Source organism: Hydra vulgaris, chromosome 03 (genome assembly GCF_038396675.1).
Source record: "Hydra vulgaris chromosome 03, alternate assembly HydraT2T_AEP".
NCBI classification, from domain to species: domain Eukaryota; kingdom Metazoa; phylum Cnidaria; class Hydrozoa; order Anthoathecata; family Hydridae; genus Hydra; species Hydra vulgaris.
The window spans coordinates 46,480,001-46,494,016 of record NC_088922.1 but is presented as its reverse complement, the minus strand read 5'-3'; the positions used below and the strand labels follow the sequence as shown (position 1 = coordinate 46,494,016).

General features: G+C 28.1%; 1 protein-coding gene across 1 annotated transcript in view; it reads right to left on the bottom strand.

Moving 5' to 3' along the window:
- LOC101240414 (zinc metalloproteinase-disintegrin-like batroxstatin-1) overlaps positions 1-13,976 on the bottom strand; it is a 52,341-nt gene extending 38,365 nt beyond the window's left edge. The window contains exons 1-9 of the mRNA XM_065793433.1: positions 13,734-13,976; positions 11,413-11,516; positions 3,217-3,293; positions 2,395-2,467; positions 1,996-2,078; positions 1,805-1,889; positions 1,184-1,250; positions 1,039-1,109; positions 164-226 (exon numbers count right to left, since the gene is read on the bottom strand). Of these exons, the coding sequence (XP_065649505.1) occupies positions 164-226; positions 1,039-1,109; positions 1,184-1,250; positions 1,805-1,889; positions 1,996-2,078; positions 2,395-2,467; positions 3,217-3,293; positions 11,413-11,516; positions 13,734-13,782 (672 nt within the window). The 5' untranslated portion in view covers positions 13,783-13,976. The remainder of the gene's footprint in view (positions 1-163; positions 227-1,038; positions 1,110-1,183; positions 1,251-1,804; positions 1,890-1,995; positions 2,079-2,394; positions 2,468-3,216; positions 3,294-11,412; positions 11,517-13,733) is intronic.
- Between the last annotated feature and the right edge of the window lie 40 nt (positions 13,977-14,016).

The following is a 14,016-nucleotide window of genomic DNA, read 5'->3' as shown; positions in this document are numbered from 1 at the left end:
ACTATTTATATATGAAGTGTATACATATTTGCAAATGCAAAGTTCCACTTAAAATGACATAGCATTGTATCTGCATTAGAGTTATTAAAAAATCTAAATATAAGATGTTAGTACTCTGCTTCATTTAAATTTCTTTTTACATTTAGCTGACTGAATCATTTACCTTTCTATTATCAATCACTACAGCTACTTCTATATATTTTTTATCTGAAACAGCTCTTCTTTCCTGTAAAGAAATAAATAAAAATAGTAAATCCTGTAAATATATACATACAAAATTTTTGTATACAAAAACTTAAAATAGATTAAAAGCTATGACACAAGCTATAACATAAGCTTTGGCTTTGACTTGGTTAGCCTACAGGAATACAGCCTACAGGAAGTGAAAAACTTACAGCAGTGCTAATTAAAAGAAAGCGTTTTAAAAGTAAATGTCAACAAGGAAATGTTAACAAAGAAGGGATGTGGGAAAGAGGAAATGTTAACAAAGAAGGGGTGTGGAAACGAGGAAATGTTAACAAAGAAGGGGTGTGGAAAAGAGTAAATGTTAACAAAGAAGGGGTGTGGGACAGAGGAAATGTTAACAAAGAAGGGGTGTGGGAAAGAGGAAATGTTAACAAAGAAAGGGTGTGGAAAAGAGGAAATGTTGACAAAGAAGGGGTGTGGAAAAGAAAAAATCTTAAGAAAGCAGTTAAAAAAAACAAGCTGACAAATGGATGTAAAATAAAATAAAAGAGGGTATAAAATAAAATTATGCTACAGTCTTTTACAAAAGTTAAGTATCAGTTTAGTATTTTTTAGGTAAAGATTGTGAACTTTTGCAAGAGACTGTATATTAATATTGTTCTATGAAAAAGGTTTAGAGAGATGTGTGGAAAGATAAGGGTTAACAAAGATTTTGAATTAAAAAAATTTAGGAAAGAGAGGTGAAAACAAAAAGGTTGAGAAAAGATTTAAAGTATCAAAATAACTTATAAAATAGTATAGAAAAATAAATTAGAAAAATAATAAATATAAATTTTTTCTAAGTACTGTTACCCTCCAATGTTCGTTGAAAAAGTGCTGCATACTAAAATCATGCTCAACTTCGCTTCTTGTATGATTTAGACCTAAATTAAAAATATATATTTAACTTTGCGAATTATGACATTTAAAACCTAAAATATACTGTTTTATATTTTACCGCATTTGCCTTTTTTCTTGGTAATAAGATCTTTCATTCTGTAAATTATATAAGTTTCATTTTCTTTCTAAATGCAAAAATAAACTAACGACATTTTATTAAAATTGTTAATAAAAAAGAAATGTGTAAATTTATATTTAAAGTTATATTTGTATAAAAATATATTTCATAAAATGTAGTTTAAATAGAATGATAAGTATAAAAATTATAAATCTTAAATACGAAAAAAGTTTACACAGTTCAATAGCGGTGCAAAAAATGGGTTAGTTTAATTTTAATATCATTATTGATTTGAAAATATTCTAATTCAATTAACAAGACCTTTTAAGTGAAAAGGAAGTGATAAAAATGAATTGTTATAAATTTCCAACCATCTTTTATAAGTTAAAAGCAGTTCAGATCCTAACTAAATACCTGGCCACCGGAAACTTGGACGTACTTTTAGTCTATGTTATAAATTGCCTCAATACTCAATATATAAACAAATTTATGAGAAGTATAAGAAGGAATTGGATGGAAATCCTTTTTTTTACATTTAATTAAGAAAAAACTGCTGTTAGATTTCCATTAAAATCTTAAGTATTTAAAATTTACCAAGTGTATATAAAATAAATCTCATACATTGCTATTTGTAACATCATTTTTCTCTTCATTGCTTACTTTTTCGACAAAAAATTCTTCTCCATCGCTATCTTTAATGAGACCCCTAAACAAAAATTTTAAATTAAATGTCTCTATGATGTAAAACCTGCTTAAAACTACTAACTACTACTCTATGATGTAAAACCTGTTTACTTTAAGATTGTTAATACCTCAATCCATCGCATGTACTCATTGTAACTGATGAACCAGTACGATTTAACAAAAACCCTTGGTAGTGGCAATTTTCTATAGTCTATGATAAAGCATTACACTCATTATATTTTATTTATTAAAATTATCGCGCAGAATTTTCAGAAATGGCTCATGCTCTTCCTTGCTTTCACAAGTTAGATTGTTTACATTTAGATTCCATAATATATTTTAAACTGGACATAATAGTTAAACATTAAAGCAAATTTTACAAAACTTCTTTCTTTTTACCAGAAAACTGAGTATTGTGAGACCAATACAAGTTTTCCCGAATTCAATTTAATTCAAGTTTTCTTTTTTTTTTTCAGAATATCTTTTAAATGAATTCTTTAATTATTTAAAAATAGAAAAATAAATACCATCTCTGTTCGAGCATACTCAGATCCATCTGGTTTTTGAGTAAATACTACAAAATTATCTGACAGTAAATTTCTAAATAAAAAATATATAAATACATACATATATATATATATATATATATATATATATATATATACATATACATATATATATATATATATACATATATATATATACATATATATATATATATATAAGTATTTTTATATATATATATTTTAAGCATTTTTTATAGTTGTTAGGAAAAAATTCTTTAAAAAAATTCAAGTTCACAAATTTAAAATCTATTAATTAGTTTATAGTTAATGCAGTTTCTTAGAAAAGGTTCAAAGAAAGGTTCAAAAAAGAAAACAACTCATTGACTTTTGCATCATTTCAATTTTACCAGATCCATTAATGGAGCAAAAAAATGGGGGTCATAACAATAATCAAATGGAGCCTGGATCAATGAATCTAAGTTTGTTATACTTATTTTTGATGGTATTAGATATGTATAAAAAAATACTTGTTTCGAAAGTGTCAACATACAGCTGTTAAGTATTGTGAAGGAAATGCTTCAAGAATGTTTACTTTGTCAAAAATCAATAATAAAATTATTGAACTTACTTGTTTTAAAAGTCTTTAGAATAAGTAAAGTTCTTTTTTAAATACTATATGCATTACATATAATATAAATATGCAAAACATATAATAAAAAATAAAAAAATTATCAGGAAAGCCTATATATTTTATCAAATATAATACAAAAAAATCCTAATGCATTTTGCAAAAAAAAAACAATGTATATAAATATTAGAATGAATAAAAATCAGAATAATGACCTATTTTTATATAGATAGACAACAAAATATCTACCCAAACCATAAAACTCATATACTGTTTCATTTAGATGGTCGCCCTAAATCAAATTGAAAGTTTTATATAAAGCTTAAACAATGAAAAAATAATTTATCAAATTAAAAAAAGAATAAAAAAATAATTTATAATATTATTAAAAATTACTATTGTAACTTTTTTTTTAATATGTTTTCAGATGAATTAAAAAAATAAAATACTATATATATATTAAATGTGTGTATATATATATATATATATATATCTATCTATATATATATATATATATATATATATATATATATATATATATATATATATATATACATATATATATATATATACATACATATATACATATATATATATATGTATATATATATATATATATATATAATATATATATATATATTTTATATTTATATAATTAAAAAAAAAAATCTTTTGATTTTTTTTTCAATGTTTAATTAAAATTATTTATATTGTAATTTTTTTAAATTTGTTTACACAATTTTTATTTGTTTATTCTTTTTACACAGTAATAATACGTAAATGATACACCGTGTTAAAAGAGTTTATGGAGAAGACCAACATTCCAAATTTTATCAAAGGCTTTAGAAATTTTGAGAGCAAAAGACCTAACCTCTCCTTATTTATCTAATGGACAATAAAAGCTTTTGGTTAATAATGTTAACAAATCAGTAAAACAAGAAGATTGAAATCCATATCGATGATAAGAAAGTTGATATATTCAAGGTGAAAGATTAAGTGTTTGTAAAATAATGACTCAAAAACCTTGCTTATGATGGGAAGAAGAATAATGGGACAGTAGTTAGATTGCATTATGATGGGAAGAAGAATAATAGGACAAGTCAGATTGCTCTCCAGAATTTTTGAAAATTGGGATAACAGATGCTGCTTTCCAGCAGGCTGGAAAACAAGAATCTGATAAGCACTTGTTGAATAGTCTTGAAAGTATAGACGGAGAGCACTTCTGGAAGACCATAACAGGTATGTTGTCTAGACCACAAGCTATAGAAGAGTCTAAGCAGGAAATTAATTTAGACACAGAAGCTGGAGTGATAGGAATATCAAGTAATGGATCAACCTGTTTTTCGGCTATATCAGGTTGGATGTGATTAGTGGAATGATTAGAAATGACATTGGTGAAAAGTGTTTAGCAAACAGCTCAGCTTTGTCTTTAGGTGAAGTAACAACATCTGAACCATGTAAGAAATGTGGAATGGCAGATTTGCCCTTATTATAAACACTGCTAAAGATTATCCGTAAGTCTTGGGAGCCTAATTATTAAAATGAAACACAAGATTTTGTAACATGAGAATATTAGGTTTTGGAGTCAGAAAAAGCTTTTTTACAGTGGTTTCTAGCAATAGTAAACAATCATCTGTTTTCTGGAGAACTGTTTTGGCCATATATATGAAAGTATGGTTATGATTGGAAATTGAAGAAGCATAATGAGAGAAAAACCATGGAGTAGAGTGAGGCTTAACTTGGAACTGTTGAGAGGGAATGAAAAATATTCCATGAATTCCATGCCAGCCTGAATCCAAGAAGTTACATTAGTAGCACATTTGTCAGCAAGAAGATGAAAGATTTAAACCCAAAGGTTGTCACAAAAAAAATCACAGTAAGAGTTCCAGTCAGCTTTAAAATAATTGTAAGAGGTATGATGATAGGGGGATTCTGATGATGAAGAAGAACGAGATACATTTTTTTTAGAGATCAAACCGTGATCAGAAGCAGTTAAGGGTGAATGTGAAGAAACTGAGCACTGAAGAGGATCAGAAACAAGATATAAATCGAGTAGAGAAGGTAAATGATTCAGATTGTTAGGAAAGCAAATTGGAAAATTGACTATTTGTGTTAGAGATCGAGAAAGCCAAAAGTTTTCAGTCTTAAAACTTGCAGAGCCACTGAAACTAGAACCAAGCCACTCAGTGTGATGATCAATAAATTCACCAACAACAACGATATTACCTGAATGATAAAGAGAGGGCTTAGTTAATTTGATCAGAAATAACATCAAAAAGAGTGCAGCCTTGAGATGAAGGAGAGCGCTATAGAACATAGTGAAAGGTGATAGAGTGAAGTGGAGCTAAACGAAAGCACATAAAAGAACAGTCTGTGGATTCAAACCTAGTTTTCTAACAAATGAGTGAATTCTTACAAATGTAAATGCCTAGGCCAAGCATGTGGTTATTGGAATCTTTACAAATTAAAGGAAGATAGCCATCAACACTATCTATTTTGAGCTCAGCTGTCTCATCACAAGATGAGACAGCTGAAGTGAAATTTGTCTCACAAAGCTTGTTGGTCTGGTAAACTTTGCAAGAGATAAGACTCACCAGAAGAAACTTTACTTCAAAGACTATAAATATTAGTGATTGATAGATTTAGAGAACTTGTTTATGACAATGGTTTTTTGTGTTTTATAGTTTTTGATACTTTAGTCATTTTTTAAATTGACTAAAGAACTTTCCTCAAAGCACAGATAGTACTCAGTACACTATCTAATGGCTCAAGCAATTGCTTCATTTCTATTAATAAACCTTAAGCTATAACAAAGGCTCCAAATGTAGCCTCAACAATACACCAAAAGTACGAACAGGGACACCATCCATGCGCCACATGGTACTGTTAGCACTATAATATTTTACAGCTGTTGGTAGAATCAGTCTCTCTGATTCAACAGGACACAGTTAGGGAAACCTGACTAGAAGCCGGCCTCAAAACCATAAAACTGAGTTCTAGAGCTGTACCCTCATTAAGAGATAATATAATGAGCTGTCTAGTCATAAAAACAAAGACACAAGCAAACCCATGCAATTATTAAGAAGATCAAGCGGGTCAGGGTAACAACATCAGTTTTTACCATGTCTAATAACATCTGTCCAACAACATCTGTAAATATAATGATGTCTAATAACATCTGTCCAACAAAATCTGAAATTTCATTGATGTCTCACAACATCTGTGCAAAAATTAAATGAATATTACAGATGTGGTTACATCTTTTAAATTATCTATGTATAACAACCTCTGTGCAACTACATCTGGAAATTCTACAGATGTTACATCTTTTAAATCATCAAAGTGTAATAACAGCTGTGCAACTACATCTGTGGGTTTTAAAAAATATTAACTAATATTAACTAACATTATTTTAACAAGATGAAGTTATACATTTTTTTCAGATGTAACTACATCTGGAAAAAATATTAACTATTAACGCATTATCTTAACCAGATGTTGTTACATATAGGAATTTTTTCAGATGTAACTACATCTGGAAAAAAAAATTAAATAACGCATTATTTTTGCCAGATGTTGTTACACATATGAACTTTTTCAGATCCAACTACCTCTGGAAAACAAAAATTAAATAATGCATTATTTTAACCAGATGTTGTTACATACAGGAATTTTTCATATGTAACTACATCTGGAAAAAAAATTAACTATTAATGCATTATTTTAACTGAATGTTGTTACATATAGGAATTATTTAAGATGTAACTTTAAACATAAAAACTTTCAAAGTCTTGGTCTTGGGTTGATTTTTTAATGTCTTGGTCTTGAAGCATTCAGTCTTAATCTTGAGCCCAAATATCTTGGTCTTAGTTTTTATCTTTCATATCTTGACTAAATCTCTGATAATATATATATAAATATATATATATATATATATATATAAATATATATATATATATATATATATATAAATATATATATATATATATATATATATATATATATATATATATATATATACTAGGGTGTCCCAAAAAAAAAAAAAAAAAAAGCTCTCTACTGATTCCCATGTGACCTAAATAAGTCCTAAAAAAATTTGACGGTTTTATTTTGACAGGAAGTGCTATGCGGTAATGGTGTAGTGGTAGAGCGCTTGCTTCATAAGCCAGAGGTTCTGAGTTTGATCCCCACCATGTCCCTAGTAGTACCGCGCTCAACTTGTTTCTCTGCTCAGCGGCCTTGTTTGTCAAGTTTCGCGTTTCTGAGTTATAGAGTTAAGAAAGGGTTATAACCACAATTAAGTAGCCTCTTGTCTGTAGTGAACTTTTGGGCCTTGGGAAGGTGAATTAACAAACAAAAAAAAACAAAAAAACAAAAAAAAAGATATAAAATCTGAGTTTTATGGTTTTAATGTTAAGCTGCCTTAACATTAATAGAAAACACAACTTTTTTACATTTTAGAAAATTAAAACAAAACAATTAAATGCGTATAAATCATTTCCAATTGTTTTCGCTACTATTTAACTTGATAGTTTATATTTATAAATATGAAAATACAAAAAAATACATAAAAACTATTATTTATTAGCAAATTTAAGATTTAATTGCGGTGAAACATTTCTCAAAAAATAAAAATTTTTGAACATTTCCCAGGCTCCTTTTTGGTCATACTCTTAGTCAAGTTTTTTCTAGACTTTTTAACTACAAAAAGTTCATTTTGAAAGTGATCTTTATCTCTAGTAGCTGAAATAAAATCTTTAATGAGCCTAATGTTTCTTTCTGCACCATCATTTACAACAGGTATGTTTTTGATCCATAAATCTAGCAACTGAGGATGGTTAAAAACTATTATTGAGTCATTCTTTTATACTTGCTCTTGATATTTTAAAATGTTTGAAGAGAAGGTAGCTTTGCTCGGAAATCAGCTCAGGTAGCTTTGTGGTCTCTCCAATTTTTACATTTGATGCTTTACAACGCTGAAATTCATTTGGCTCTTCAAACACAATCAGAGTTAACAGATTTTTTAGCTTTTTTTCAGAAAGAACTTCTTTATCCCCAAAGGAATAAACACATAGTTGCGGAGTTAAGTACCACACATGGCGCCCCATACTGAGAAGCAAAGCATTTCCAATCGTCTTACTGACTTTTCTCAATCCATAGGCTGTTTGGATAGCTTGAAATCATTGTAGGGAGCCAGAAATCCTAAAAAACTTTTCAAAAACTATGGAACATAGCAAATTGCAATGAACTTCAACTTCCTTTAACTGCACCACTTCTTTTTCTGTCAAGATATTACTGATATCTTTGGTCATATAAAGAGTCAGGATGTAGATCGCATCTGCTAAAAATCTTGTCTCATGGCAGGCGCCAGGTTGACGGAACTTAAAATCTTGTACTTCCACTCCAGGGAAGAAGGCAAGCTTACAAACTATACCAAAATCATTCCTTGAAAACACCATATCAGTAGTTGCATTAGTTAAAAATGTTTTAGTTTCCTCTGCAACAGTGTGAAGAACAGAGCCAATCTTCAGATCATCTCTTTGCCAGTCCAATTTACATAAATTTTTCATTTCATTAACTTTCTTGCAGATTTCAGGCCACTTGTTCTTTAGCTTGACATATATTCTTGGATCTTTAGTTTTCTCACCAGTAAGAATGCCATATAGTGAGATACATGTACTTCATATATGTGTCTCCTACACATTATCCACAACATTGGTAATTTCAAAATATTTGTAGGAATTCGGACTGCTCCATTGACTCCGCCTGTATTGCTTGCAGTTGTATCACAGCATATACCAATGATCTGCTGTTTACATCCATAATATTTTAAAAGATTGTGCACTCGTTCTGCTTGGTCAACTCCCTTTGAAGAGGGACATTGAACAACACCTAAAAGATTGTCTTCCATGGTATCGTCGTCCAGAGAGCTCACTGAGACTGCAAGTTGCTCAATTTTTTGAATAATGTTAAGCCCAGTGGTAATTTGTTCAAACAGTTTGGTATCTGCTGGCATAGCAATACATTCAATGAGTTTTTCAACATTCAATACTAGATTTATCCTATCTCCACAATTGTACCTAGGTATCATTTTATAATAAAATACTTTTCAATAAAACAGCTTTAGCTTGTGAAAATTAGAACTATGTTATTAAAATAATACTATTACTGTGTCTCCAACCTTAACCCAGGAAATCTTCTTCCTTGCTGATTTCAGAGTCCTTGTTTGACTTTTCTTCCTCACTGCTGAATTGAATCTCTTCATGGAGTCATGTGACAACAAAACATCATTGATATCTTTAAAGTTTTTCTGTCTCTCTAATTCTTTATCTCTCAACTTATCTAGCTTGTTCTTTCTCCTATTTGCATTCAGTACTCTCCTACTGTAGTACCCATAGACTTTTGTTCCCATATATCGTTTCCTATCTAACTTCTGGTCTTCATAAAAACTTAAAAATATTTAAATCTGCTAAGACATTTATAAATAAATTAATAATTGTTCTAGTTTTTCTTGGAAGATGGCCAAACCACGGAAAGAGTTAAACATAAATATTTGAAAGGAAATAATATGCTATTACTTAAGTTACTTTAAATCAGAAAGAAAATCTCACTACTCAAAAAAGTGTTATTTAATGAACTTACTTTATACTTTCCAGCTTGGCATCATTTGTTTTCAATCTATCACCAAGAATATCTTTTTCAAAATTCTTAGTCAAGATGTCAAAAAGCTGATAGGATTCTGTGAGAAAATCTTTCTCTAACTTCGATTGCTTATCAAGACTGCTGTCCCAGTTTAGAGAAGACAATTTAATCAATTTCTTGTACTTTAAATTAAGTTTAATGATATCAGCCTTTATATCGTACCCAGAAATCACAAATTTCTTGCCAAACCCAGCATTATACCAAATTTTTTTAATCCTAGTTACCAAGCAAGAATTATCAGGCCCTGTACAAACGCCATTTTCACAAACAAGATCCTTGGATTTCGATTTCAATTTGCAACCAACATTAGTAGAAGTGGGTTTGTATTTAACTTGTGACTCGCGAAGGATAAATTGATAGTATCTTAGAATATCACTATTAGTTAGAAGCTGTCTCTGAGGTAAATCCCTCAGTGGGTACTTCAATAGGTAAATATACCTCAACCTTTCTGTATTGATCCGTTTTTTCTTATTCTGTCCCATTATCATCCTTTTTTTAGCTGTTCTACCTATTTTTTAAATGAATTCTAAATAATCAGTTTTTTAACTAGATTTATACTATATTTTATACTTGCATCAAAAATCTATGAAGTCGTTATTCCCTCTTGTATCACATTTCATCTAAGTTTACCATTACAGCTTTTATAACCGTTTACACAAGAATTCCTTCATGCACAAATAATTCCATTTAGAAATTTTTTCCTTCAAAAAAAATGTCTTAATGGAACTATTTGTGAACCAACCCGTAGGGAATTAAACCAACTAATAATATTGTCCAGAGGGAATTATATCAACCACTAACAAGGTTAATAGGGAATGATGCCAATCTTTAATAATGTCCTATGAGAACTATTGTGTACCAATTATTACATCATATTAAAACATATTAAAATACTAGCTGTTTTTATGTAAATACACAAATGTGAACAAAATCATAAAACTCAGAATTTACATCTATCACTTCTAGTCATTAAAAAACTTAAAAAAAGATTTTGGTAGTTATTTACGACCTATAGAATGGGAATCAGTTGAGAGCACATTGAAATTTTAAAAAAAGTATTTTTTTGGGACACCCTAATATATATATATATATATATATATATATATATATATATATATATATATATATATATATATATATATATATATATATATATATATATATATATATATATATATATATATATATATATATATATATATACACACACACATGTATACATATGTATGTATATATATGTATACATATTTATATATATATGTATATATGTATATATGTATATTTATATATATATATATATATATATATATATATATATATATATATATATATATATATATATATATATATATTATCCCCCACCACGCTCATGGTAGTACCGCATTCAACTTGTTTCTTCACGCAGCGGCCTTGTTCCTCAAGGTTTGTGTTTTGGATTTATAGAGTTGAGAGAGGGTTATAACCAAAATTGAGTATCCTCCTTGTCTAAGTGGCCTTCTCAACCTTGGGGAGGTGAATTAACAAAAAGAAAATATATATATATTTTATATATATATATATATATATATATATATATATATATATATATATATATATATATATATATATATATATATATATATATGAAGTGTCATATATTTTCACGGTCATAAATAATGTTTTTAAGAAATATATCAAAAAAGTATAAAAAAATTTAAAAATATTGTTACCTGTTGATTTTTAGTTGACAAATCTCTTTTACTTCTTGCATGTTGTCCAACATGATCTGGTTTAATTATCTCCTGATATAAAATATTACCATTTGCAATATGAGCTAAAATAAATATACATATTTTACATAAGCAGGTTTGATATATTTATCTGTATAAAAATATAACTTAATTATACTAGACAATATCACTTAATTTATGCAACATCTCAATTTTTTTAGCTTCAAACCAAGCTTTAGTCTTGTTACTATTGTGATTGCTGGCGTTGTCTTGTTGAAAAACAAACTTTTTGCGTCGATATTTGTTTTTAAATAGAATCAAGCATAATTTTAGCACATCAATATATTCAGAACTTTTCATTTTGCAAGATGTAAATGCTAAATTTAACTTTTCTGTTGGACTAAACCCAAGCCAAAACATCAAATATCCACCACCAAAATTCCTTGTCGAAAAATATTTGGGTTATCTCTTCATATCACGCCAGTAACCACTAAAACCATTAGGCCCATCAAGTTTAAACTTTTTCTCGTCCAAAAAAAATTACTTGGTATTGAAAACAAAAATATTCAGCTTTTTAGACATCTTGCGTATTCATGAGAATTTAATCTAAAATTTCTTACTTGTTCCCAATTGCGTACCATGATTTCGCGGACGAATTCCATCCGTTTCTGTTTGTGAACGGGCTTTAAATTTGGTGCTTTATTCATTTTTGATCGTACAATGTGTGGGCTGTCTTTAAGCACTTTCCTAACCGTCTCCTTGCAAACATTTAAACCCAAATCTGACTTAATTGTTTCCAAACTTTTAGATGAATTTGATGCGAGTCGAACAATTCTGCGTTTTTCACGGCCTCAAACCCTAGATTTCTTTGGTTTCCTCTTGATTATTGCATAATCTGTTGGATTTTTCAAGAAATTACGGATAACGTGATCTGATCTCTTCAATCTTCTAGCCATTTCTCGATTTGGAACATTTTCTCAATGATAAGTCAATATCTGACCTTTTTCAATATTGGTAAGGACCTTTCCTTTCGGCATTTGGTTAAGTTCAACTTAATTTCGACTCACAAAATAAAAAATACTACAGAATATAAGAAATTTTTGACAAAACTCGTCAAAACTTTAGTGCGTCTATAGAAAATTACTCGTCAAAGCTCGTCAAAACTTTAGTGCGTCTATAGAAAATTGCCACGTGAATATTAAAAATTTAATTATTTTAATACAATCAAGACAATTAATAATCAGATGCATAATGGATCATTGTTTTCTTACATATACTAATTCAAAAGTACAGTTAGAACAATTTTATCTTACCACTGTAACACTGTAAATCCGCTAAATTTTTCATGCGTCTATAGAAAATGGTCGCAGTGTATATATATATACATATATATATATATATATATATATATATATATATATATATAAATGCAGCATTAGACGCATACTGATGATGTCATACATAAACAGGAGGTTGCAGGGGCTTCTGTTCAGTATATACATCAACTATCTTACAGCCTGCTGCCACAAAGGAGTGCTGCTACATCAACTAAGAGTTTGGCATGACGCAAACAATATTTTCTTTTATTATTCTTTATTACTTCTTTTTCTGAAAAAGTGCAACCTTTTTATTGGAAAAAAAAATTATGGTCTTGTTTTTTAATATTTTTTTATGCCAACAAAATATTGTAAAAAATATGAATATATATATATATTAGGGTTGTCCAAAAAAATGTATTTTTTAAAGTGCTCAAAATTTATAAAGCGTACTTTTTTTTTTTTTTGTTGAAAACAATAGATTTTAAGCTATAAAATTTAAGCCAATATATAGAGTGATTATTATTGTTAAATTTTTTAATAAAATTTCTCTTCTTTCCAATATAATAACACGAAATAAATTATTTTAACTATTTATCAATATTGAAACAATTAAAATCAGTTTATACTTTGCAATTTATTAAATTTAAATAATCTAAAATATCAATATTTTTCATGGTTATCTAATCAATAATATATTTATATATAATATATATATATATATATATATATATATATATATATATATATATATATATATATATATATATATATATATATATATATATATATATATATATATATACACACATCAAAAAGGGAAAGTTTTTAGTCGTAGAAATTCCAGATTATTTTAACTAAACTAAACAATTTTGGTAACCCTGACAACCTCACTTTCTAACAAACAATAATTACACAAACAACTATAAGTGACCAGTGTTGTTTTTCCCTTCAAGCACACAAAGTACTTAGGTTAGTAAACATACAAAAAATAAAAAAATCAACCTTCTGTACCAACAACCAGTTTCAAAGCTATCAGCAGATACCAGAGCATGATTGGATAACACCAAAGGAAAAGTGTGTGAGTAATACCAAAGAAAGAATGTGTTTATACAAATCAACCTTTAGTTAATAACTACAAAAAAAAAAGTAATACAGGAAATATTGAATTCATGAATTTGTTAAGCAGGATCTTGTTGAAGCTCACTAATAAGTTAATACTTAAAATTCTTCTTGTTATTTTTAACTGAAGTAAAACATTTTAAAAAAAAACATATCTAATAATAGT